The 27125-nt window shown below is 39.4% G+C and overlaps 1 protein-coding gene across 1 annotated transcript in view; it reads left to right on the top strand.

Moving 5' to 3' along the window:
* Positions 1–27125, top strand: part of lig1 (ligase I, DNA, ATP-dependent) — a 59990-nt gene that overhangs the window by 28908 nt on the left and 3957 nt on the right. Inside the window, exons 18-25 of the mRNA XM_062429046.1 lie at positions 1246–1341; positions 5974–6084; positions 8087–8158; positions 11530–11674; positions 12316–12398; positions 13837–13989; positions 21923–21976; positions 26256–26399. Of these exons, the coding sequence (XP_062285030.1) occupies positions 1246–1341; positions 5974–6084; positions 8087–8158; positions 11530–11674; positions 12316–12398; positions 13837–13989; positions 21923–21976; positions 26256–26399 (858 nt within the window). The remainder of the gene's footprint in view (positions 1–1245; positions 1342–5973; positions 6085–8086; positions 8159–11529; positions 11675–12315; positions 12399–13836; positions 13990–21922; positions 21977–26255; positions 26400–27125) is intronic.

Raw genomic sequence — 27125 nt, 5'->3', positions numbered from 1 at the left:
CTGTTATGTCCACACAAAAAAAAAAAACACTTTCTACTGACGTGAAAGGAAAAAAAGTCAGAGTCCAACTTCACCACTCAGTGACCATGAATGGTTCCAGGTTCACTTTTCATTCATAAAACCATTATTACAGAAAGAAAACATGTCAAAGTTGTTCTCTGAGATATTACCAATCACCTACAATCACCTGCCACCTTGTTGGAAGCACATGTGCAATGTAATGCAATTCACAGCTCTGCTATAAATTCTACATTTATGAAGCTAATACATTTTCAGTAAGGCGATGATTTACTTCCTGCTTATTATTAAGGTCTTATTGGGTGGTGGTGTACTGGAGTGCATTAAATTGACTGGTGTTCTTATTATTTTTATCCTCCTCATGTATGTTAATGAAGTGGACAAAATATTAGCAACAGTGTTAAATATAATGCAGGCACCTGCACCTGTGCTTCAGGAGGTAAAGCAGTTCGTCTACTAATCAGAAGATTGGCGGTTTGATCCCCTGCTTCTCTGCTTCTGCATGTCAAAGTGTCTTTGGGCAAGATACTGAATCCCAAATTGCTCCAGAAGACTGCTGTGTGTGTTTGTGTGTGTGTGTGTGTGAATGATTAGAAACTCCTGACGAACAGGTTGGCATCTTACGTGGCAGCCTGTGCCATCAGTGCATGAATGTGTGTGTGAGAATAGGTGAATGTGACGTGTAGTGTAAAGCACGTTGAGTGGTTGGAAGTGCTACATCACTGTAGTCCATTTACCAGCCACCATTACCTCAAAATGAAACATGAAAGAGAATTAACACCTTTCTCATAATGTCAACAACAACTGGAAAGCTTACATTGGATTGCACAGATGTTGCTAATGTGGTTGCTGAGTGTATGTACATCATAAAAGTCATGACAGGCAGCAAGCATGTGGGTCTGTGAGTGCCTAAAGTGAGACAGTAACCATCTCCAAAGACACAAATCTATTGTGTTAACTGATCTGAACATAACGTGACTTTGAGATCCTGAAAACTAAAATGATTTATGACTTTATAATTGCCTAATTTGACTCAGTTTCCATTTTAAGGGCACAAAAATGTATGTGTGTGTGTGTGACAGTACATAGATTATACCCACCACCGTCTGTCAAGCTAGATCATTAAATCCTAGCTTGAGTTTAAATAAGTTTTGACTTACTAAAACAGAAATACTCACTGTATTTCTTATTCATTATATTGTGTTTTTGTTTTTCCCCCTTTTGCAGATTCACATTCTGGAGAACGGCGAGGTTAGAATATTCAGCCGCAACCAGGAAGACAACACCAGCAAATACCCCGATATCATCTCTCGCATTCCCAAGGTAAAGCACTTGAACACACAGAGCGGAGCAGCTCAGCCCCCGAGAGAGAGGAGTGTCTGTCTGAGCCGTGATTGTCAAATGAGGGCTTTTACAGTTGTGTGGATAACAACTGCACACACTTATTTCGCTCACTCCGTCTTTTCTTTTTCTTAAACTATATCTCCTCCGTGTGGTTTCCATGAGCTTGCTTCTCCTCTCCGTCTCAGTTTGAAACCACCTCTTCAAAGTTTATTTGTTCTTTTTTTTGTCCTTAACCTTCCTTGTCCTCCCTTCCTCCTTCAGTCATCTATAGCTACTTCCCGTCATTGAATTTTTCTCTTTCTGAATTCAGAGAGCAAAAAGTAATTTTCTAGTCGTGCACATGCTGTTTTCACACTAATAGATGTTTAAAAAAAACCCAACACTTGTCATCTAAGCTAAAAGTGCAGAAGTGGGTAGACTTGCCAAATTAGCGAGGATGTGCTTGTGTGGGAAGAGAAAGAGAGAGAGAGAGAGAAAGAGAGGGAGAGAGAGATCACCAGTACCTGAAGCTGTGGCAGTTGGCCTGGGGGTTAACTGAGCACGCTTCTACCTCGACGCCTGCTGAGCATGTTTTTCTGCTTTAGTAAGAAACTGCAATAAAGCACCAAATCAAGCTACACCTGTTTTAATCTCTCTCTCTCTTTCTTTCTCTTTCTCTATCTCTGTTGTTGATGTTTTTCAAGACTTTGTCGAACACACAACCCTTATTGAAACATCGATAATATTAAAAGGAGCTCTCCCGTCTTGTCTGTACTGACAGGGCGAGATCTTGAGTCTGATAAATTCTCAGAATAGACGAGAACTTTTAGCAATGAGCTAAAAATGAATTTTTGATGTATTAAAGAGTTCGTAAAAGGACACAGGTGAATTTTTCTGTCTCAAAAAGTAATTTTAATCCTATTATTTTAATTGGTGGTTGAAAATGTGTTTTATTAAGTAAGTCTCGTTCCATTTTTTCCACACTGTGTGGCCACGTTTTCAGTTCAAACCCCTTCATAGTGAAATTCAGGCTCTCTACCCCTTTGAAACATTTCTGAGCTGAATGTGGAGATTTTAATCACGCACCTGTCCAGCATAACATTTTCTGATTGTACAGCAGCTGTCTCAGGTGTCAACATTGACTTTTGGCCAAATGCTGCTTCTCACTGGAAGGTTTTATTGTTGTGAATGAAATCACAGACGCAGATGAGAGTTAAAAATGTTTTGGACGTTGTGGTAACTCATGTCTCCTCCTCTTAACGGAGATGTTTATTGTGCTGAACTGATCACGACTTAGCTTGTTTGGATGAGTTTTTAAAAAAGTATTTTTTCAAGTTAACTAGTAACTGAATCTCTGGTTGGAGGTGTAGTTTCACTCCTACGTTCCTGCTTTTTATTTTTAAATATCAGCATATTTTATTATTTATTGATTTACTTCTCGCTCTGTCAGAGCTGTTTTAAGTGAACTCTTACATACTGTTCATACTCTGACTCTGCACAGTATGAAGCGTGTCATTTTTGACCCGGCTCAAGTAATCCTTCATAATTAGTCCCTCTAGCACATTTTGAACCACAAATGTATTTAGCATGTACAGTACAACTTCATTAATAAATGTCATTAATAAATGAAGGGTTTATCCTTCATTAATCCTGCAGAGAGTGCTTTATTTAGGCTTGACACTATTCGTTAATGGAGAATAATCACACTTTATTATGATCTCATTTTATCAAAAAACTGAACAGCTGTAATTATTACTATGAATTTTATTGAAAGTGAAGAATGCAACAACATTTTTTGAATATTAGGTGTCCTTAAAAAGCATCAGTCATTATAATAAATGCTTTTGGAAATGTGTTTATGTTTGTGTATTCTGGGCCACAAAAAGCAAAAGTTATAAAATGTGAGACTTTAATTAGAAGTCATTTAGGATATTTATGCTACTTTCGAATGTCAGCATGGGTCAGATTTGACCCGAACAGCACGTGAGAGTTAATGGAAATGCAAACTGAGCATTTTTCTACTGCTTCACATTGGAAGCTGACTGTGGTTTTAAGGCTTTGATCACAAACTAGAATATCCTGGGTCTAGTGTGGCCGAGGACACTTTCTGCAAGTCGTTTCATGTCAACTCGCTAATAATAAATGTGCAAAAAATGCCTAATAGAAGGCTGTTAAGCAGTTGTAGGAGATGTGAGGTCTTTAGCTTTGTTAGCAGTGCATTGCTTTAAAAAAAAAATGGGTTTAGACAAAAACGTACAACCTCTGACTGCGGTCTGTCTGCACACTTCCATCACATCATAAAGGATAAAGCAACTTCTACGTGTGGAAAACCAATCGTGCCGTGTTCTACCCGTCTATCAAGAAAACGGCCATTGTAGCAAAAAGGTTGACTTTTAAGCCCCCCAACACACCTCTTTCTGTCAGTTTGCCTTTGTCTTTCTTTCTCACACCCCGTATCCCCTCTCTTCACAGAACATCTGCCCTCTCACGATTCTCTCACACTGATTTTTCCTTTTCCCTGGTTATCGCTCCTTTTCTTTATATAACTTTTTAAAAGCTACACAGCTCTTTGTCTCTCACCCTCACCTCTCTGCCCTCTCTGTCCCCGTCTTTTTCCTCTTCGTCTCTCTGTCTAATCAGCTCTCTCTCCTTCTCTCTTTTTCTCCTCTCTCTCCTTCATTACTTCTTGATGATACCTGTTCGCTCTCTCTCCCCTCACTACTCCACCGCTCTCTTTTCCCCTCTCTTCTTTCTCCTCTCTCCCTCTCACTCTTGTCTTATTCATCCTTGTCAGTGCTTTGATAGAACCTGTCTGTAATTTCACCTTTTTTTTGGTCTCTTATAACCTTCCCCTCTCACCACTTTTCTCTCTCTTACATTTTCCCTGCTGTTCTTTTCCTTCATTGCCTGTCGCTGCTCACGAGTGCCGTCTTCTCTCACCTTTTTTAAAAATTCTGCTCTCAGTTCCTCTTCATCCCCCCATCTCCTCTCACCATTTGTCTTTCGCACTCTCTTTCTGCACACCCCACTCCCCCCCTTTTAAAACATTTTTTTTTGTTTCACTTGTTTTTTTCTCACCTTTCCTTGTTCTCTCTAACCAGCGTTTCCTCTCTCATCATTACCTCCGCCTAAACTCCGAGGTTTGCGGATGCAAAAAAAACCCCAGGACAAAACATTTGGGTGTCAGACCTTTGTGCATCATTTGCATGTTGTTGGGCGGAAAAGCAACATCATTTTTAAGTGATTGCATCATTTCATTTTATTTAATCTGTGCTTGGAATAACTTTATTTCGTTTATTTAATTCATGACACTTAATTGATTTGCGCTGTGAAAAGAGGCCACGTCTGTTGTTTAAATGAAGCTCTCATTGCGGAGATCTATTGCCGATCATTAACTTGGCAGACAATTGATTAAAGAAATTGCTCAAAATTTGCATCCCTTGTCCCGACATTAGGTTGTCATGGCAGCGTCTCTGTGTGTGTGTGTGTGTGAATGCGATGAATGCATGGTGCCTGAGTGAAACTTCACACTAACACACATTGCCTGCATAGAGGAGATGGTCTGATTAGATTTTACAGCACCTTGCTGCATTATTTTGCATATTAATGAAGGGAAAAGCAATTTTCCTGAAGCTACCATAGGACTTTAATGCTTTAAGTCATGAATTAATATTAATACATTAATATTAATATAAATACATTAATTGTTCATTGTTGGCCTACTTAGCCTAATGACCTGATGATAGCTGGTTATTATAGAACACTGAGACTGTTTTCCAAACAACCTGTTAACTCTTTAGCATCTCTCGCCCTGATTGAACGTCTCAGATCCCCCTTTTTTTTTTTTTTTTTTAGACTTCACCGGCTGATCAGTTCTCTTTCTGGGTCAGGTTGTAAATTTTAAAGAATCCTGGTGGCCCTAAATCGACCAGGAAGGAGGAGATTAACATCGTTAAGCCTCACACGCAGGACTTGGTGGCAGATAATTAGCAGCCACTTCAGTCTGAACATGATGGTCAAAGCAATCTGCCCACGAGCTACATGGTTTATCCACAGTCTACACCCCCTATCTGAGTTATTTTTCTACACAGAAAGAATAACTATCAGCTGTCAGAGCCTTTTTACTTAATGCAGCAGGGGGAAAAAAAGCAAGCTGAGAAACAAACTATAAAGTGTCTCTAGTGGAGCATTTGGCTTTTGGCACAACGTGGGCATCCGACCAAAAGAGGGGGTGTGTTTAACGATTTGGCAACTAGTAAAATGCAGAAGAGGAGACGGCAGCAACAGATATGGCTACTCAAGAGAAGCGATAAATGCAGGGGCGAAAAATGTTAATGTGTTGACTTTTGAAGTATTTGGCGACAAATTGAGGGCAACCGCGAGTCCCAAAACAGCCTGAAGACGTCTTCAGATGGATTGCCTGTATTCATGCCTGTTGAAAACTCCCATGTTTAGTCTTGTTTTAAGTTTAAATCGTTTTAAGTTTGCTAAAGGAGATGTTGCTTATATGCAGGTTTTAAAATATCATCTGGCTTTTTTTTATCTTTAAAACTCTCCTCACCACTCTACTGAATATTATCTTATGTCTTTATTCATTCCCATTTTTCTGTATGTTCATCATTTCTTCTACAGGTGAAGAAGGACTCAGTGGTAACCTGTGTCCTGGACTCTGAGGCGGTGGCCTGGGATCGTGAGAAGAAACAGATCCAGCCCTTCCAGGTCCTCACCACCCGTAAGAGGAAGGTATGTATGGGAGAGATGGAGAGTTGGACAGAGAAGAATATGCTTAGATGGAGCTAAAGATGAATGAAAGGCTCCAGCTGTCAAAAAAGGAAGATGAAACGAGGGGTGGAAAAAAAGAAGGGAATAGGTTGAAGGCAGAAAACAAGACGGCGATAAAGACCAGGAGGTGGAGAAGAGGTGGATAATAGAGTGAAATGATCCAGCAGATGAAGGGAGATGGACGGAGAAAGAGCGAGACGGGGAGATTGATAAGTAGGAGACAGGGGAGTCAAATGGATCGAGGAGGGAGAAGGGTGGTGAGGTAAACGAGAGGAGGAGGAGGAGGAGGAGGAGGAGGAGGGTGTGTGAGATTGCAAATGTCAGCAAGGTGTTTTTTCAGTTTTGATCAGAGTTAACGGCCTCTTTCCAGCACACCAATCACATTAGAATGAAACTGCTGCCTCTACCTAGTCTTTTTTTCGGGTGCATGATGACACCCCTGAAAATTAGGAAAGGCGACGTTATTGTGCTAATATGGAGACCACGATGATGAAAATGGGTGAAAATGATTATCTTGATGATATTTTGCTGGATAGTTGTTACAGCCACTATTTGAAATCATGACGGTTTGATGCACAAACTGATTTCGCTGCCCCTCAGGCGTTTTTGGGAGATATATCTCGACTGTTTTTCTACCACGAGCGATCTTGTTGAAATGATTTTTTTTTTTTTTCTTCCCAGATGAGGAGATGAAACCTGATATGAACTAATTAAACACCATTAATGAGCACAGGGGGAAGTATTGAGGGAGTGTAGATGTTTTTATTAGAGATGCTGCCATTTCATTTTGTATTCCTAATCACAACCCTTTTATTAATAGACACTAGTTTTTCTTTATTTTATAGGATATCAAGTTATTTCTTAAAGAAATAAATGTACATACATGACCTTATATATAGAGCGAAGAATAAAGATATTAGAGTGAAGAATAAATGATTTTCTTGATTAATCGCTCAAAAGTGAGTCTTTAGATGTCTTCTTTTGTCCAAAATCCAAAGATGTTACATTTTCCATCATGTACGTATGACAAAGAAAAGTATTAAATCATTACATTTGAGAAGGTGTAAACAAACCTATAGATCTATTGATTCATCACTTAGTCATTGCAGCTTTAATTATGTGAAATATGGTTAAGACGTCTTACTCACTGCTTGATAAAATGTTGTAATTAGTTATTTAAATTGGGAATATTTATAATCCTATTTCACAAAAACACAATATAGCTCTGATTACAAAATGTCAAGCTAAATTAGCATATAAACTTATCTAATGTGTGGTTGTTATATTGATTAAACAACAGCGATGCTGCTGTTAACCCTTCTTCTGGGACTACTCTCTCCTCCAGCAAAAACACTCCAGAGGGTAACTTTTAACCCTTAGTGGTGCAACCTGACTTATTAAAATCACTGGTTTGAAACCATTAGCTTGGAGGGATTTTACTCACAAACTTAGTGATTTATGAACAGCCAGTGCAACGTGAGGAGCATGGTAGAAATCACATAATAAGGCAGAGTTAGACGGTGTAGAAACTGGCAGGAATAAACAAGTTCAGAATAAACAGCATGAGGTGCAAGCAAAGTGAAAATAGGAGAGGAAGAAGAGGTGAGGGAAATGTGCAAGAAGTAACAGGGATGGAAGAGGCGGGGGGGGGGGGGGGGGGGGGGGGGGGGGGGGGGTGGGGGTGGAGTGGGGGGTCTGATGCTTAAAATATAGAGAAAGTCAGGTCGGTTAACGTTAAAGATGAACGGGAGGGAAATCAAAGCCCTCTTTGTAATAAGTCCCAAGGTTGGATTAGAGATTTGTGAATAAGATGCGTTTATTTGCATATTTTTGTCAAGGGGAAAACATTAAAATGTATGTACCTGTGTGTCTCCTGTGTGTGTGTGTGTGTGTGTGTGTGTGTGTGTGTGTCTGTGTCTGTGTCTGTGTCTGTGTCTGTTTGTGCGTCGATGTCTCCCTACAGGATGTGGATGCCTCGGAGATCAAAGTCCAAGTGTGCGTGTACGCCTTTGACCTCCTCTATCTCAACGGCGAGGTAAGGCCCCGGCTGTTATGATGAGGCAAATATAACCCTGACATCTCTCTTAGTGCTGCCGTCGTCATTTTAACCCGGCGTGTGTGTTTATTGTTTATAAGCGTGCCCCAATGCTCGCCGCACTGCCAAGACGTCAGGCACTGTCCCTGAATGCCAATGATGGCTGCTACTGGAGCCCGTAACTAGATAATGATTGTTACGCTCAATGTAATTCCAGCAGAGTGTGTCTGAGTATGTGTGTGTGTATGTCTGAGAGTGAGAGAGCTTTTTAAGACTGTGTGTGTGTGTGTGTGTTGGAGGGTAATTGTGACTTAAGGGACTGTGTGTGTGTGTGTGTGTGTCTTAAAAACTGTATGTTTCCATCCAAATAACTCACAAATTGAGTTTGCTTGAAAGTCAGCTGAAGCAAAGAAAATGCAAATCAGTGAGTGTTTCCATCAGCCAGCGGTCCCAAGTGGACAAACAAAAATTACATAATTAAAAGAGAGCCAGCGAATCTTAAGTTATGCCGTTTCATTGTTGTTCCCAACATGATAAGGCATTTTCAGTTGGATACAAAAGTTTGGGCACTACTTAACAAATAACATATTCTGGTCATGGGTGGTTGAAAAGATATAAACACAGTCTGTCTAGCATATGGAACAGCTAACATTAATGCATAGCTACTTTTTCATGGCATAAATTGAACAAAAATAAAAAACATCATTGATGCATGTGCAAATATTTGGGCACTCTACATCGTCAGTGCTTAGTAACACGCGCTCTAACAAATATCACAGCTTACAAACATCTAAAAGTGTCTCTATTCTTTTATTTTGGGGGAAATCCTGCAATCATTTGGGGCCGTCTTGCATGCACAGCTCTTTTTAAGATCTACCCACAGATTTCCAATTATGTCTAAGTCAGGAGACTGTGATGGCAATTCCCGAAAAATCTTCAGCTCGAGACTCTTAATGTAGTCCCTGGTGGATTGTGAAGTATGTTTAGGATCATCATCCTGTTGTAGAAGTCATCCTCTCCTTTTCAGCTTCAGCTGTTTTTACAGATGGTGTGATGTTTACTTTCAGAATTAGCCGGTATTTAATGTAATCCATTCTTCCCTCCGCCCGTGCAATGTTTCCTGTTCCACTAGCTGCAACACAACCCCAAAGCAAAATAGATCCACCCCCATGCCGAACAGCTGGAGAGGTGTTCCTTTCATGAAATGCTGCTATGCTTTTTGCTGATTGTGTCCAAAGACGTCTATTTTAGCTTCATCAGTCCACAGTATTATAGTAGTTTCCAAAACTCATCAGACTTCTGTAGATTCTCTTTTGCTTTTGATGTGGGATTTTATGAGGACACAGGTAAGATTTTCTTCCATGAAAGTCTTGTTTGTGCAAGCATCACTGCAAAGTGTAGCAGTCCACCACCACTCCTGAGTCTGCTAAATCTTCCTGCAGGTGTTTTGCAGTCAGACGGGAGTTTTTTGATTTGATTCTCAAAGTTTTCTCAGTCTTCCAGATCTCATCTTGACCTCCACAGTTCCCATAAGCTGCCATCTCTAAATTACATTTTGCTCTGTGGAAAGTGCAAGCTGACAACTCTTTGCTATCTTCTTGTAGTGTGCTTTCTAAAAACTTAGATTTCCAGAGTGTTACACAGCTGCTTAGAGGAACTCACGGTTACTGAGTGTTCTCACAGGGTTTGAAGAGTCTGAGTATTTGTAAAGCTTTGAAATTGGCACCGGCTGACATTTCCTAATGACTACTGTTGACATGCTTCATGCCTCATGCCTGATTAAAGTCTTACACCTTATAAAAAGAGACTTCATAAATCTTAGTGTACACAAACTTTAGCACAATCCACAATGATGTTTTTTTTGTTGTTGTTCAATTTATGACATAAAAAGTAACTATGCATTAATGTTTGATTAAATTATAGTTAGTTCCATATCCTAGAGAGACTGTGTTTATATCTTTTTAATTAAAAAAATCAGACAAATGTTATTTGTCAAGGGATGCCTAAACATTTTCATAAAACAGTATGTATATATTATGAATTTATTTGTCTCTTTAAGCACATTATGTTCCTTTTTTTTAATTTTCAGTTTTATTCCCTCTCTTCTTTTTTTAAAAACCATTTTGGAACGTCCTATTCCCAACACACTGCCGTCCTTGCGACCATTAACTCTGTTTGTTATTCCTCCCCAAATCTGTCTGTGGCAACACCCGACCAAAGGTCCTTGGTCATATTTCTAGGAATTTAGCAGGTTTAAAGACCAGAGAGGATTATTTGATTCATCACACACATTATGTTTGTAATTTATTATGGCTGTGTTGGATTGTGGCATTTTTCATTTGTCTGTTTTTGGGGAAGTCAATGAAGAAATTAATAATAAAGGTGATCTTTAGTCTTTAAAAACAGCTTTACGATTTAAAAGCCTTTTTGTTTTCTATGCAAACACTGTTGGCGTCTTGATGCATATTTTGATGCATCAGGACACCCAACTGTTCCCCCCCCCCCTCCAGCTTTAACTTGCATCATCTCTCCTGAAGAGTAGCACTTTATCAACAAAAAATATCATCAAAAAATGGGGTTGCACATGGAGAATGTGGATATATGATCTCAGTATTTCTAAAATTGTCACTATGAACATCTCTACCAGTCCAATAAGGGTGTGTGATCCCTCACTGGCCTCCCACAAATGTTCACTTGTTTTAATGGGAAGCGTCACTGTGTTTTTACTGGCAGCAATATGCAGATACTGTGTCTGCACAGCTGCAAATTAAATAAGAAGAACAGGTTGAAGCACTGTCATAAATTGGAATAACCTGCATTTGTCAACTTAATAATCACCTCCAATGTGTAAGTTATGTTCCACTCAAGTCAAGTGTTTAAAGGCACATTTATTTATATAGCACATTTCCACAACAAGGCAGTTCAAAGTGCTTCACATAAAACATAAAATGCATCAAGACAGGATACTAAAGCAACACATGGCAAAACAAAAAGACATTTAAATACGATTTAAAAGTGTTAAATTGGAGATAGAATTTAGCTCCAATAGAGTAAGACACATAACATTTTTTAAAATGCCCCTAAAACTCGTGTAGGTGTTTGGAAACATGCTTATAGTGATAGTGTGTGTGTTTTCTGGTGGTTTGAGACTGTAAGTGTGGGAATGTGGGTGTTTCATAAATATCTGTGAGTATACTTTTGAAGAGTGTGTGTGTGTGTGTGTGTGTGTGTGTGTGTGTGTGTGTGTGTAGCAGGTAGAGATGGCATTTCATCCTTGTCATTGCAAAGGCTCCAAGCTATGAAGAAGAAATGGTGTAATGATACAGTCTTGCCATTTGTAATGATGTGTGTGTGTGTGTATGTGTGTACAGTCCCTGGTGCGACAGCCGCTATGTCGGCGTCGGGCTCTGCTGAAAGAAAGCTTCTCGGAGGTGGAGGGAGAGTTTGTGTTCGCCCGATCCATCGACTCCGACAACACCGACACCATCGCTGAGTTCCTGGAGCAGTCTGTCCGAGGTGTGTGTGTGTGTGTGAGACAGACTCTCTAACTTGTTTTCTTTCCTGCTGCGTCTTTTTGTGTCTTGAACTTGTGTGTGTGTGTGTGTGTGTGTGGGTGCGGGTGCGTGTGTGTTAACTGTGTACTTGTTTCCTTCCCTGCTGTCCCTGTATGAGTCTTGAACCTTTTTGTGTGTGGGTGTGTTGCATGCCAGTTTCATTTCATTTGTGCCTTTGCCTGCTGCCTTCATGTGTGAATTGTGTGGCAGGTGTGTGTGTGTGTAGTAGTAGTTGTGTACTTTCCCTCCCTACCTGCCGTCTCTTTATTTGGCCCGAAACCTTCATGTGTTGGTTGTGTTTGCCTGCGTGTGCAGAGTCTGTGAGTTGTGTAATTGAGTTTTTTTCGTGTGTATGTGTTTGTGTCTGACTCTGTATATGAGAGAAGATAGAAATGTTTCCCCTGTGTGCTTTGTGTGTGTATGTGAGTTATATTCCTGTGTCCTTGCCTACTGTGTTTGTGTCCTGAACCCATTTCTGTGTGTCTCAGAAAGAGATAAAGACCTTTCATGTATCTAAAAGATAATCTGTTAATTTCCTTTCTGCACAACTAGAATTGTGTTTCGGTGTTTAAAGTGTTTGTGTGTGTATGTGTGTGTGTGTAGACTCCTGTGAAGGCCTGATGGTGAAGACTCTGGAGAAGGATGCCACCTATGAAATTGCCAAGCGCTCTCATAACTGGCTCAAGGTATGTGTGTGTGTGTGTGTGTGTGTGTGTGTGTGTGTTGTGGCGGAGGTGGGGGGGAGGGGTGTGTGTGATGTGACAGAGCAATAACTCACATAAAGTTAACATTAGACCTATCATAAACATGGGCATGCACTGACCAAATATTAGAAATTAACTTTTTCTTCTTTGGTGAATTCTGAATTTAGTGTTTTGTTTATTTTACTTTGGAGGAAAAAAAACAACACACATTTTTCCCATAAAAAGGATTAATTTAATATCTCCTTTTAGACCTCTCTCCTTCTCCCCCTTGTATTTCAATAAACAGCACTTTCCGATAGTGAGGTCCTGATTTATTAAATGCAGTAACAATCATTTGTCCCTGATGACTCAGGTTAAAGTATTTTACTTGATAAAAGCTTACAGGCTTTTTAATTGGATTTTATCCAGAATTTCCACTGCTTATACCTGTAGGATTTTGAATTGAAATGATGTGTAGCCTAGTCCTTTGAGGTGTAGTATTTGCATTTCCTTCTTGAAATTAATACTTTATTCATTATATATGGGCATTAATGCAAAAAATAGTTAAACTAATCATTTATCAAACAGTATGCTACCTGAATCGATTTAAAAAAAAAAGAGCATATTAGCAGAATTACCTGGAGGGAGAAGTTGATAGGTTGATGATTATCTTGTTTTGCATTTAGAATAATGGAAAACTTAAACCAGACAAATATGAAAGGCAGCTTTTATGATTGCCAGTCTGCTACTTTACCAAAAATGAGCACCATGAATGAGTTTCATGTGCAGTCGCAGGATGAGCACATTAACGTATGTACACACGTGCATTCATGATGAGTTGTACTAATAACACACAGATGCACATGTGGAGCTAATAGTACATAATATAATAGTAAGTATAGTAGTCAAGTCAATATTCACGAGTGTATGTACGTCCACCATGACGGGCAGGTTGAGCAAATTCACCAGCCACTAAACAAACAGCATTTATACATACAACTAAACAGAAGCTTAAAAAATGACAACGACTCAACAATAAACAGAATATGTCAACTTTTTTACGGTGACATTTTCCAAATATCTACGTTGGCCATAAATATTGGTGTTAATATGTCCACTCAGATTCATTTTTAGAAGTCTGCACAACATCGTCAACACCGTCAGGCTGCAGTTAATAATTCTGACAGTTCACATTTTTTTATAAATGAGATTTTAATTGTGCCTTCTGGCATTTAATTCATGCAAAGAAAATGAGTACCTTTTGGGAGTCATAATGAATAACTGGGATTTTATTTTTGTGGGGCGGGGGGGGCTCAACAATACATGTTGACACTGTGCATATATCCATGCCATATGTTGTTTCACCCCTAGTCATGAAATGTACTGTACTATATCCTCTCTGTACTGTATTTCCTCTCACACATTGCTATCTTCCACCCAGCTGAAAAAGGATTACCTGGATGGTGTGGGCGACACAGTGGACCTGTGTGTGATTGGCGCCTACATGGGTAAAGGCAAGAGGACGGGAACATACGGAGGCTTCCTGCTGGCCTGTTACGACGAGGAGAATGAGGAGTTCCAGTCCGTCTGCAAGGTGTGTGTCAGAACAATGAAAGAAATCCAACACCTGTTTCAGTGTGATACAGGGCTCTGGTAATATTCCCAACCAATATTAAATAAAAACAGATGAAGACACTTATTTATGTATTCCTCCGTAGGCAAAAATGTGCAAACAGGGTTTCCAAGTTTAAACATTTCAATTTTTCAAAATTCACATAATACAATCTCTAAAAGGATCAAATTAAATAAGCTTTTTTTACATGCAGTTTCTTATCTGCTTTAACTTTAACAATAGAATAAATGATGTGTTGATAATGAGAAAAATGTCTGAATTAGATGAGACAAGAAAACAAGATCTGTACACGCATGAGACGTCATGTATTTCAGTGGAAGGATTACTTTAGGGCTGCAACTAACAATTATGTTCATTATTAATTAATATGTTGATCATTTTCAAGATTAATCAGTCAGCGTTCAGTCCTGAAGTAAGTTTACCGACTCTGAAAGACGCCACGACACGGATATAAAGTCACACAGCTGACTGAGAGTTAGCCTAGCATGCTAAGCTTATGCAAACCATGAGTTTACAGACATCTGCAGATAGAAACAGATGAAAGAGCAGCAGAGGTTAACAGATAATGTTATAAAAATTTAAATAAGCTCTCTTTCAAATCAGCCATCCTGAGATATGAGTGGAAAGTTTTATTCTTGTCACTCTAAATGTTTGTAATATGCTACATCAGTACAATTTTAGAGCAAACATTAGAAGAACCTTTACAGGAAATTGCCAAAATCCAGGAATCCACATTATACACACTATCACTGACTATCCCTGTAAGAAACTGGCCTCTCACAGTCCAGCCATACACAAGCTTTTGACCTAGTTATGTTTGTGCTGAGTGTGATTGTTGTATAGTGTGTGTGTGTGTGTGTGTGTGTGTGTGTGTGGTTGCTTTAGCTTTGTGTGTGTGTGCGCTTTTGAACTGTCACTTTTCCCCTCAGATCTCGGCTGGAGGAAAATCTTTATGTCTGTCTGTGTGTGTGTGGGTGGATTTGTCCAGGCTTGACAGGGAACATCTTAGGATAAGTTGTAAGCATGTATTAGAGCATGCGTGACCACTTATTTGTGTATGCGCGTTTGAGATAATATAAGCGTGAACAAGCCGGAGTGAGACTTCACCACAGAGGATCATTTCTGTCTCTTCTCTGTCCTGCGAAAACTGTCCCTCTCCAATTTTCTCCCCCTGTCTGTTACTTTTATATCTCTATCCATGCTAAAGGGATTTAGCAAGCTGTGAACACACTTTTTTTTTTTTTTTTTGCAGCACCTCTTGCGTCACTTTATCATACTTTCTCACACTCACACCTGGGAGTTTGTTGGTAGGACTGCACAGTTCTGCAGGTGAGCAGCTCCACTGGTGCCAATGAAGGTGAAAGCACCATCAGACTGAACGTATAGGGTGTGTGCCCCCCCCCCCTACCTCCTCTGTTCACAATATTTCTTCTATAAATAAAATATAATTGGAGAATATTTTCAGACATGAGATAACTGCGCTGAATAAGTGAGCCGAGACTGGATGTCGAGTTAAGATTATACAACAGAAGATAGAACTTGCTGTGTAAAATGTCAGATGAAGAACTTCTGTCTTTTGTCTGTTATTGATTTTCATAACAACCTTTTTTTTTTTCTTTTTTGCTGCTTTAACAAATCTTAAACTCCAGTATTTTCAGTTTGCAGATATTGAGTTTTTTACATTGTCAATAATGTTTAAATATTCAGCTCTTCAGCTCTAAACAAATGCTGACTGAGCTGCAAAGTGGAAACTCAATTTTTATATATATGTACTAAGAAAAACTTTTATCTACCACTCTGTCATTGCACTTGTACCAGCTTCTTTAAAATGTGCATCAAGGCTCTTTCTGAGTCATTGTCGTTTAATGCCTGATCATCTTCCCTCGCTCGTAAGTCGCTTTGTATAAAGGTGACGTGGAAATTGTCTGAAAACACTTAACTTGCATCTTACTTAACATGGAGCAGAAAGGAAGTAGCAATAAACCTCTTAACAATAGCAAAGGACACATTTCACAAGAAGCACAGTTCTAAGGCCAAAACAGTCACAATCATGAATTAAAATGATTAACTCAACACTTGTTGCTTCTGTAGACAGAATAATGTCAAATTGTAAGTACTCAGTCATACCGATTTGTCAGTTTCAGCTGTCCAATCACAGCAGGTTTTATAAAAATCTGGAAATTTTGAACCCTGATCTGAATTTGGCCAAGTGTGAATAACGTCCTCCTCCTGGCTCGGCATTACTATCTGATCTCAGTTAAGTGTGGATGACTGAGCAGTTTACACTTTGTGCTCTCTTAAACTTCTTCACACCATAAAGTAACCATGAAGTTAGAGCATCGAGGCCCGAGGTAGTCTTTAAATACCCAAATCATTGTATTTCATAATTAAGTGGTGAGTTGACATCTTTTGTAATTTGGCCTTCAGCATTTGGTAGACTGCCATGTCCTGTTATATAATAATCTTAGACATGAAACTTACCACAATGTGGAGATCACAGTGGTGGCGTTTATTTATGAGACCCTCCCTCATTGATGTGTTCACAACAGTTAAAGAAAAGTTCACATTGTTTCCATTCTCTTATAAAACAATACTTACACGCTCATATTTACACTGGAAGTATATTTGGCAGCTGTAATTGTTCGTCCTGCAGATATTCGCAGCAAATAGATGCCTTCCCTGAAGTCATTTCAATGTAAGTGATGGGGGACAAAACCCACAGGCCCCCTGTTCTGTATAACAAAGCATTGTGAAGCTCAGCTGAAGATAATGAGGCTTTAGCAGTTTGATTTAGTTCCCTGGACAGTGTTTCCTTGCTGAGCCGTGGCGGAGGGAAAGTAACACACACAAAACAGAAAATATTCAATTTAATTCAAAATATTTTATTAGTCCCTCAAGGGGCAATTTAGAGGCAATGGAGTTTTCAAACCGAAGAGCACATAGACAATCAAATTACGCTCATAAAAAAACTGTTTAAAAATACAAACATAACAATGTTAGAAAGAGTTGAAACGAGCAGGGATTGTGTATTTTAACAATGTCCAACACCACAAAGGCACAGTATGTCCAAAATGTGTCCAAAGAATCCACCAAACAAGACTGTAAGTTAAGGAGAAACCCTTTAGATTTAACAGTGCTGAAGCCTCTGAGATTATATTTTTAGATTCAAACAATTTCTACATATCATAAATTTTGATGTTATTTGATTAAAAACTATGCATTTTAACATAATGTTGGAGTATTAGCATTACAATATTCAGTGTTTCCCTTAGGTGAACTGCTTTGGGGCAGCAGGAGATGGGAGGGTGGGGCGGCTGAAAAGAGAAATCCAGAAGAGACGAGACTCCGCAGCTAGAAGTTTCTCCGTTCTTTGTTTAAGAGCAACTGAGACTGACACTGAAATGAGAATAGCTAGTCTGCCTTAAAGGTCAGTCCACCTTAACTGAGCCTTGTCAGGTTAGGCTAGCCCGTTGTCGCTAACTTTGGTGCTAGAGTGCAGTTTGGGGTACCAATAGAGAATATTTGTCTTTGTCTTGAGATGCTGCAGCCTTCATTATCTGACACACTGTGGTCTGTGCTTTATATTTACTGCCAGATTAACAACTTAGCGCTGCTGACCTTTTCCTCCGCTCCGCTCGCATTCACTGTCACTTTTCTGCTGTTCACTCAACCAAACACTCTCTATAAACAAACACATTACAGACCACCCTATCCTTTAACGGAGTTACGCTATGCTCTTATAACAGTTCCTTTCATGTAGATGTCCCTTTTTGAAGAAGAAGGAGAGCGAGGATGACTCAAAGAAAATGTACAGTGACGTAGGTTGTTAGTGCTCACACAGTGTGCAAGTGGAAAACATTAGTAGCACATTGATGTTAATGATATTTGAGCAGCAAGTGCTGATCATTTTGCAGCTGCTTGATTATAGGTGGAACTCTGATATCTGTGAGCCATAAAAATGATGGTAACAAAACGTTGATAAAGCAGGCTTATTGTGAATGGATTTGAACTGTGATATTTCTCATAGTCAGCTGTAGGGATGGGTATGGTTCAAATTTTAATCGTATATATACTTTCATCAGCCTGGTTCTTTATCAATACTCTTATCGGTTCTTTTCCATTTATAAAGAATTGATAGTTTTTTGTTAGTTTTCTCAATTGTCATTAAAAAACAATACATTTAAAACAGGAACAGAATATATTAATATGTTAAATCTTACTACAGCAACAACAGTCAACTCAATAATATCTTACTGTAAACAAATTAAATTTTCAATAAAATAAAAAAAATTATTGATGTCAAAATTACTGAGTGAAGTTTAGAAACAATGAAAAACACAGACGTCAGCCACTAACAGTGATTTCTGCTGGTAGAGACGCTCAATTCATCAAGAATTTACCAGATTTTATTATATGTTACAAATATATAATAAACTAAACAGTTTGGCTTCATACATACAGCTTTAGTTTCAGCTTGTTCCTAACAATTTTTTTTATTTGCTTAACCAGCGTACTTCGGTTGTGCTTCACTGCAACTTCTCTGCTCTGTGTGTGTGTGTGTGTGTGTTTGTTTTTGTTACCTTGTGGGGACTGTTTCCTGTCTTGATGTGGTAAAACCTCATTTTTGAAATCCTGATTTAAGGTTAAGGTTTTGGATTAGGCCGTACAAAATGAGTCAATGCAAGGTCCTTACAAGGATAGCTGCGCAAACTTGTGTGTGTGGAAGAGGGTCTGATCCCTCCGCCCTCAATCAAACACTGTTAAAGAGAGCAGAGGAGAGGCTAGTACGACCATAAATGACAGCAAAACGCAGTAGAGACTCTCAGCATAGTTGTTTTTATTTCATTTGGCTGAGGCGCTGTAAAAAAAACACTTGGATGCTGCTCCTAAGTGTAAAGGGAAAACCCTGTTTGTAATTATAATGACTTTTATTTTTTACAGCGGCATACTGTACTCTGTTTGTTAGGGTGTCGTCTCATACTCAATGATAAACAATCCAGGAATCATAAAAAACCGCATGAACTCACTTTCTGATACAATCATACTGTTAAATTGTGTTTTTAACAGTGTAACACAAGTAGAAGAAGCTAAAGCATCACTTTCAAATCTGTGTAACATAAGCTAAACATAATGCACGTATCGGTGTTCTTTGGGGTATTGTAAAGCCTTACAAAAACATAATGGCTGTTTATTAATATTTTCCTAGCGTGAGTGTTGGATATTTGTCAAAAGCCTTCTCCCTAAATGCTTTTGTGCTTTGTGTTAGGGCTTCAAACAAATTAAGCCCAGTAGGGAGCCTCAGAACAGACTTCCCTTCTCTCGGTGGCTGCATCCACTTACTTGCTTTGATGGAGTTTTAATGAACGGTCTGTGGCTTGATTGCATGGGATGGAGGAATGACTCGGGGTGATAGACGAGCTAAAGTGCGTGGTGTCAAACAAGAAAACTTAGAAAGGATAATCCAAAAAAAAAAAACAACACCAAATTATGCAGTAATGACTCTTCAAATACAACACAATACTTGAGCTCATATAATAAAAAAACAGCCTTTCCTCTCTGCGGTGCTCCTGTAAGAGCTGGCTGGACCTCAATCTTTTTGAATCCTGCCCAAAAATGTGTTTGTATTCTTCAATCAAAAGTTTGTGTCAGTGTGTAGTTAAATTTTTACCCCTATACAAATCATAGTTGCTGCTTTGCTCTTGACCAGGTCCTCCAAAAAGGTCTCCAGTTCTTGGGATCACCTGTAGATCTCTTCATGATCAGCTGTCTGCCTACATTAGAGATCTACTGCATCCCTATGTGTCACCAGCAGGTCTCTTATGGCGCTTTTTTCTGAAACACAGTTTCAGCACGGCTCGCCTCGCCTCGCTACGGTTCCAGGAACCTTTTCCATTACAAAAAAGTACCTACTCAACCTGGGCGGGGTCGTCATAGCACGGCTCCGCGAAACTGCCGTGGCTTCGTTTTATACGCGACACAAAACACATAAACAATGGAGGACATTGAGGCAGTGGTGTACTTGCTGCTGTATGTGGCTTTTTGTCTCACACAAAGCAAGAAAATTGAGCCGTGTAGCTGTAACTATGGTTGTAACGCTGCTGCCGGTATTAAAAAATGCTGGGTTTGATTCTTGTGTGGGACGGCTCATGACTCTTCCAGCGACAACTACCAATCAGCAGCCAGCAGTGTGTCGACGTCACATTTTAGTACCGGCTTGGCTCGCTTGGAACCTCACCAGAGCAGGTACTAAAAAAGGAACAGGTACCAGGTACTTTCCCTAGTGGAAACGCAAAAAGAACCGAGGCGAGTCGAGGCGAGTCGTGCTGGAACGGTGTAGTGGAAAAGCGCCATTAAAGTCCTCTGATCAGGATTTGCTGGTTGTTCCTCGAACTGGCCTTAAAACTAAAGAAGACTTTGCTTCTAAGATTGTGGCCTCTAAACTTGTTCAGACTTTCCTTTTATGTAATTTTTCTATTTTCTGTTTTTAAATGGTTTTATGTCTGTAGCTATGTATGTTTCTGCTTCATTTCCACTGTGAAAGACTTTGTGGCATCTCTGCTCTTGAGAGGTGTTATATAAATATAATTACTTACGTGCTTACTTTTATACCACCATGATTTATTCACCTCACCTCATCTCATCTCATCTGTCTCACCTTCATCAGAGTTGTGTGTGAGATTCTTTGGTAGAGCTGCAACGATAAGTTAATTTAACTGATTAGTTGATCAACAGAACATTTTTTAAAGACTATTTGTTTAATTAAATTAAACGTTGATGCATGTCTGTTGGTTTTCTTTGTCGTATGCAGCCCTGGTGCATCGATCAGTCATGATTTATAGATCACTGTTAGCTTTCCATACATAGTGAGATAGAGAGAGAGGCCTGAGTCTGAACTTGACTGATGGGACAGCAGCACACCAGGACAAAAATACCTACGGAGCCCCAGATCATATTTGGGGAAAGCCAGCGTTATGAATCAGCTATATAAACTGTTCCTTTTCAGACTATTCCTTAATTCAACTTTTTAGAATATTTGTGAGCAAATATGTTGATTCAGTTCATCTGTTGATTATTTTCTCAATTAGTCGATTATTCGTTTGGTCCATAAAATGTCAAAAAATGGTGAATGTGTTGATCACTGTTTCCCAAAGCCAAAAGTGACATCATCAAATGTTTGGACCAATAGTCCATAACCCAAAGATATTTATTTTACCGTCACAGAAGACGAAATAAACTGAAAAATTGGGAAGCAGAAATCATTTTTCTTCTTATGAAATGACTCAAAACGATGAGTCGATTAGCAGAAAACACGGGTACCAAGGTAACCCGCCAACCTAACTAACGTTAACTCACACACACCTGCATCATTAAACAAACATTTATTAATTCTCCTAACTACACTGTTCAGTTCCTGTATTTTGTGTGGATTACTTGTTTCATATCAAACTGCACTGTTGGCTTGGAGGAGGCCTCGGTGTGGCCAAACGGATCAAACGAAATCCATAACGGTGCCACAGTTTGAATGAAACACCTCTAAACAGCCAACATAAAGCATTTGTAGACGCCTGCAGGATAAATCTTTAGAATACATCTGTGAGCCAGAAAATACTATATTTGCATGATATACCAGCCCTTTGTTTCTTCTCTTTCTGTGCTTGTCAGCCCGTTAGGCGACTCTTGTGTCTCAGCGGGCTTCAGGTCTTTTGAGAGGTGACATGGTGCTTCAGGCGAAGCAGGCAGACAGAAGCTGGTGGTGTTAGGAGGAAGGGGGGGAATTTGCTTGCTGTTCTGTGTTCTGCCGCTCGCTGCCAAATGTCTGTTGTCTCACCATGAGGGAATATGTATGTGTGTATATCTGGGTGTGTATGTCTTATCTCCTTTTTGTCTCTTCCAGATCGGGACAGGCTTCAAGGATGAAGATCTGGAGCAGCATTACAAGTTCTTAAAGGTAAAAACGGCAAGAAATCTCACCTCCACACCTGTTTTCCCATCATTTTTTAACAATAAAAATCAGATGCCGGGCTTTTTAGCATTCTGCAGCCACATGTACTCCACTCTGAATCGATGTCATTGTTGAGGTTAAATGAGCCAGCTTGAGTATGACTGAGGTCTTTGGAGCCCATTCATTTTCAGAAATAATCACTCCCTAATTTAGCTCTCGACTCATTCTATCTTTTCAGATGGAAATGGAGATATTCGCACACAAAATGACACGGCCATTGTGCAAATACACTCCTGAAATACAATTCAAATACTGCAACCGTTTTGTAAGCGACGCCTCCAGGTACTTTTTCTACCTCGCCAAAATGAGAGAAGTCATAAAAAATAAGCTCAAGTATTACAGAAAATATGTTTCTCTCTCCCCACAGGCCTGTCCACATAATATCCACAATGTTTAAACGTGCTATGAATCACCTAAAACGAATTACGGAAATATAAATAGTTTTTTTTTTAATTTTTATAATAACATCCATTTCCTTGCAAATATGTGGATTTAGTCTCTACATGGGGGAAATATATTGGCAAGTGACCATAAACTACTTGTGTATCACCAATAAAAATGTGCGTTCGGAGCGGCTGTTTAGGAGTGCTCTGACGTCGGATAATGAATTGCTTTTTCAATTTACTTTTGAAGAGGTTTGTTCCAGAGCAGCAGAGCAGCAGCATTTGAAGAAAAATGACAACCGCTCTCTTAAAAAAACAATAGCTGTTCAGAGAGTCAGAGTTCATTCGAGTGCTTTATCAGCTATATTTAGACCTGCTTCTTTTTTTTTTTTCCTGGAAAGAAAGAACAGAGAGGCTTTTAAAAAACATGATCATTTGTTTATCAAAGAGATGAATTGAGAGATAAAACTGTACAAATCTTGTACATCCTGTGTTGTTATGGAATTTCTCTATAGTAATATTTTAAAGGTTAAGGGTGTGGACTCAGCCATACAAACTGCTGCACAGTGCAGAATCACCAGGCAACAGTGATTGAGAAGGTGGTGCAACCTTTCTCTTTTCCCCCCCCTAGACCAGTACAGCCTGTACTGTAGTGCTTTGTAATGAAGCCCTCCATCTGAAAGTGATGGATGGTGAATTAAGGCAAAGCGGCCGTGTTGCTTTGGTTGCAGAGCTGCAGGCCGATGGGACCCCAGAAAGGAAAAGACGATTGGCTCTGCTCACACTCCTCTGGGTGGAGAGGTGCTGAGCTGTAATGAGGGACGCTTTCCGATCTCAATTTTTTTTTTTCTTTTCTCTGTCCTGATGTTTATTGTGATACCCTGGCCAGCTCAAATCTCACTGCTCCTTTTTCTTTCTTTTTCGATTCAGTGTCTAAATGACTCGCAGTGTAAACATCGAGGTTGTAAAAAACACACCATTAAGGGAGGAGTTGTTGTAGCTTGGCTCTTATTGCATAGTTTTGCCCATTATTACATTGATTATGATGACATTACATGCAGCAAGGTAATTGCTCATAACACAGCGACATCAATACAAAGAAGTCTGGCGAGAAGATAATCAGACAGGTTGTAGATGAGCCAAAAGTTCAGTCAAATTATTATACGCTGATTTTTTACTTGGAGGTAAAACCTAAAGTCATCACGCTTTCAATGTTGGTAATAATCTCTTATTGTTGTTAGTGCTGTGGGACAAAATTTGAATCAGGAAACTCATTTAACAGTTTACAACCAACAGTGTGTATTTTTATTGATTGTCTGGCTGCCTGTGTTTAGAGTTATTTTTTCCACAGATCTCAGTAATTAACTCGGTGAGCACAAGGGTATTCAATCTGTTAGAAATGATGTTCTAAAGTACATAATTTCATCACAAAATTATAAAAGTGTTGTAGCAGCTTTGATAAATGAAGCCTAATGTACAGACAGGTGATAAATCAAAGGAAAAAACAACATAAAGTGTCTTTAATAAGGTTTGGAGCCGCCAGAACAGCTTCAATGCACTTTCTCATTGATTCTACAGTGTCTGAACTCTACTGGAGGGATGAACACTATTCCTCCTTCATTTGGTGTTGTGATGCTGGAGGTGGAGAGTGCTGTCTAACACGTCGGCCAAAAATCTCCCATAGGTGTTCAACTGGATTGAGATGTTGAGACTGTGAAGGCCGCAGCATCTAATTCACATCATTTTCATACTCATCAAACCATTTAATGACCCCTCGTGCCCTATGGATGCATTATCATCCTGGAAGAGACGACTCCCATCTGTATAGACATCAAGATAGCCCCTCCCATCCTATACTGGCTCTTCTTTTCATTTGTTACTCGTCTGTATTTTCTACCAGTACAAAGTTTTTCTTTGCTAATTATCACCCATTTATTTTTGAACACTGTTATGTTGCCGCCAGTGAAACTTGACACATCCTGCACAGATGTTTCACATGTAAAAGTCTAATAAGGACACGAGAGATGATGCCCTTTGAGGAGCCAGAGGCCTGTTACTCCTAAGTTTGCCACTATTTGAATAACAGATGTAATGAGGGGAATTTTACAGCACACGCTCAATTTGTGCTGAACTGAAATTTGATTATAATGAACTATTATCTTCATCATCGGTTCATCGTGTGTTGATTTTCTCAATGAATTGGTCTATACAATGTCAGAAAATGGTTAAAAATGTCAAAAGATGCAACCTGAAATGTCTTGTCTTTTCTCACATTAGCCATTCACCTAAATAAATACAGTTTTCTATCATAAAGGACTAAAGAAATCAACATTCACATTTAGGAAGCTGGAAGAAGGGAAGAAAAGTCCTGAAAAATGACTTGATCATCAAAAGAGTTGGTGATTCTTTCCAAATTGAAATTGATCTTAAACTGTCAGCTAACATTGTGTAATGACCTTTTGCTTTGATTAACTGGCCACTGACTGACTGAGTGATTTATAAAATAAGTCAAGCTCACCTTTCAGCTTATCGATATTGCCGCATAGCCCATTGATCCATTTAACTTCAAATAAAACCTAAATGCTCTACAACAAGCACACAGTATGTGTAGGTTTCCTCCAGCTACCACACTTACTCTTTAATGCTAATTATGCTCCTTAAGTATCTGTACCTATGCCCTCCAGGTGAATGCTCCAGTGAGGCGTAAATGCATACAAATCAACTCAAATATTTGCATATAATCGCTCCCACACATATATAATATAACAGCATTTTAAGGCTTAAGTGCAGCGAGTTTACATTTATAATGGTCCAGAAGATTTGTATAATTGCACTGTTATGTTTTAGAAGCGTAAATATAAAGAAACAGTGTTTAATGTGGATCAGATCACATCTAGTTGACCCATCTACAGTATATAGTTAAGTGTGTCGTTGCATTGATGAGGCTGCAGGTTTGAGCCCCCGACAGGAGTCACATCTATCAGCAGTGTTTTATAAGACTCTGCACGCCTACCAGCTCATTCATTGTAATTCTCTCTGTACAAGAGCGTCAGTCGAATGCCTTCAGTGTAAATAATGTGTGTGAGAAAACCACCACCACCACTCCACTACTGCTGGAGCCTTTTTTTTTTTTTCCCCCCTCTGCGTTACTTAACTATGACCCAGTTCTGTGGACACTGCGGCAGTCTAGTTAACATTATTCTCACTCTTGATATGGCTTGTTTCAACCCCAAAAAAAAATTGAGATGGGTGTCATTTTGGAGAAGTGTGACACCCACGCTGAGAGAATCATTGCTCATATCAAAGTTTAAAAAAAAGGCTCTATTAAATATTGCTGAAGTTGACAGATTTTGTTGCAGAATAGGAATATTTGGGTCTGAGCTCAGCTGTGAGGTTTTATATTTGTTTGTTTTTTATCTTAGGTGAATATCAGGTTACAAAAACATCTATATCAAGATGTTTCTGAATGAAATCTTTCAATGGTGGCGTTAATATGGTTTGAAAGTCACCCACTTATGTCGTCCCTCAGGCCCTCCAGTAGGTAGGATTTGAATGTGAGGGTGTTCAAACCGGTGGCGTCTCTCGGGACGCGGTCGTGAAGCAGCAGCAGGAGGATCCAGCAGGGCAACAACAGCCGCTCTGTCACTGTCTCTTTTTCAGGCTCTTCATAAATGCATTGCCCTATTTTTTTTTTACTCTGTGGATGCCTCTAAGTATCTCCAGTCAGTACCGTTTATCTTGTATTGTGTAGTAAATATAAGATCTTCTGAGTGTGAGAAACTGGAAACTTTAAAAACAGATAATGAGAAAGATCCTTACTTATTTCTTTTATGTTTTTCTAGGAACACATCCTCCCAAAGCCACGCGCCTACTACCGCTTCGACCAATCGGCAGAGCCCGACGTTTGGCTCGATGCCATGCAGGTGTGGGAGGTGAAGTGCGCCGACCTGTCGCTGTCGCCCATCTACAAAGCTGCCATGGGACTGGTCAGTTATAATCTGTTCCTCACAATGAAAAGCTTAGTGCTTGTTAATTGAGTTATTAAAAGTGTTGTAAAAGACGCTGGATGTAATGGGACAGATAAGTGTTTATTAGCAGTGATTTGGCTGCAAGTTGGACACAAAGTCCCACAGTGCATATAAAAGCGTTTGCCACAACCTCAACAACAGCTCTTATTTTAGCAGATGTGAACAGTATGTATCTAAAAAAATATGCTCCGAATATTAGTTTTTAGTTCAGCTTCACTTGCTGGTGGAACAATTGGTGGAAAGCCAGAAAAATAAATTACCTCAGAGTATTCGATACGGTTCATTGGAAATTTGTTCTCAATGACAGTAACGCAGTAAGACATGGGCTACCTGTCACCTCCGCCATTTTCCCACAGTGTTGCCGTAATTATACCAATAAACTCCCAATTAATCACAATTCTGTCAACGGTATCAATCCCAGCTTGATGGTGGTTTCATGCTCACAGTTTAAGAGAGATCTGCACATGAGGTGTCTCGCTATCAGTCAACATATGAATAAGTCACGTCTTTAAGAGCAACATGAGCTACCTCTCTGTTTGTGTGTAATAATGCAAGCAGCATGCACATTAAAGTGAGGTTTAATTCTCCTTAATTGGCGAACAGGGTATGACAAGCTCACTTAATAGTCGCTTATGTTGTTTATTGATGGAGATGCTTGTCTGTTATTGGCTTGATGTTTAACCT

Source organism: Scomber scombrus, chromosome 11 (genome assembly GCF_963691925.1).
Source record: "Scomber scombrus chromosome 11, fScoSco1.1, whole genome shotgun sequence".
Classification (NCBI taxonomy): domain Eukaryota; kingdom Metazoa; phylum Chordata; class Actinopteri; order Scombriformes; family Scombridae; genus Scomber; species Scomber scombrus.
The sequence above is the reverse complement of the archived record's forward strand: the minus strand, read 5'-3'. Positions and strand labels throughout refer to the sequence as shown.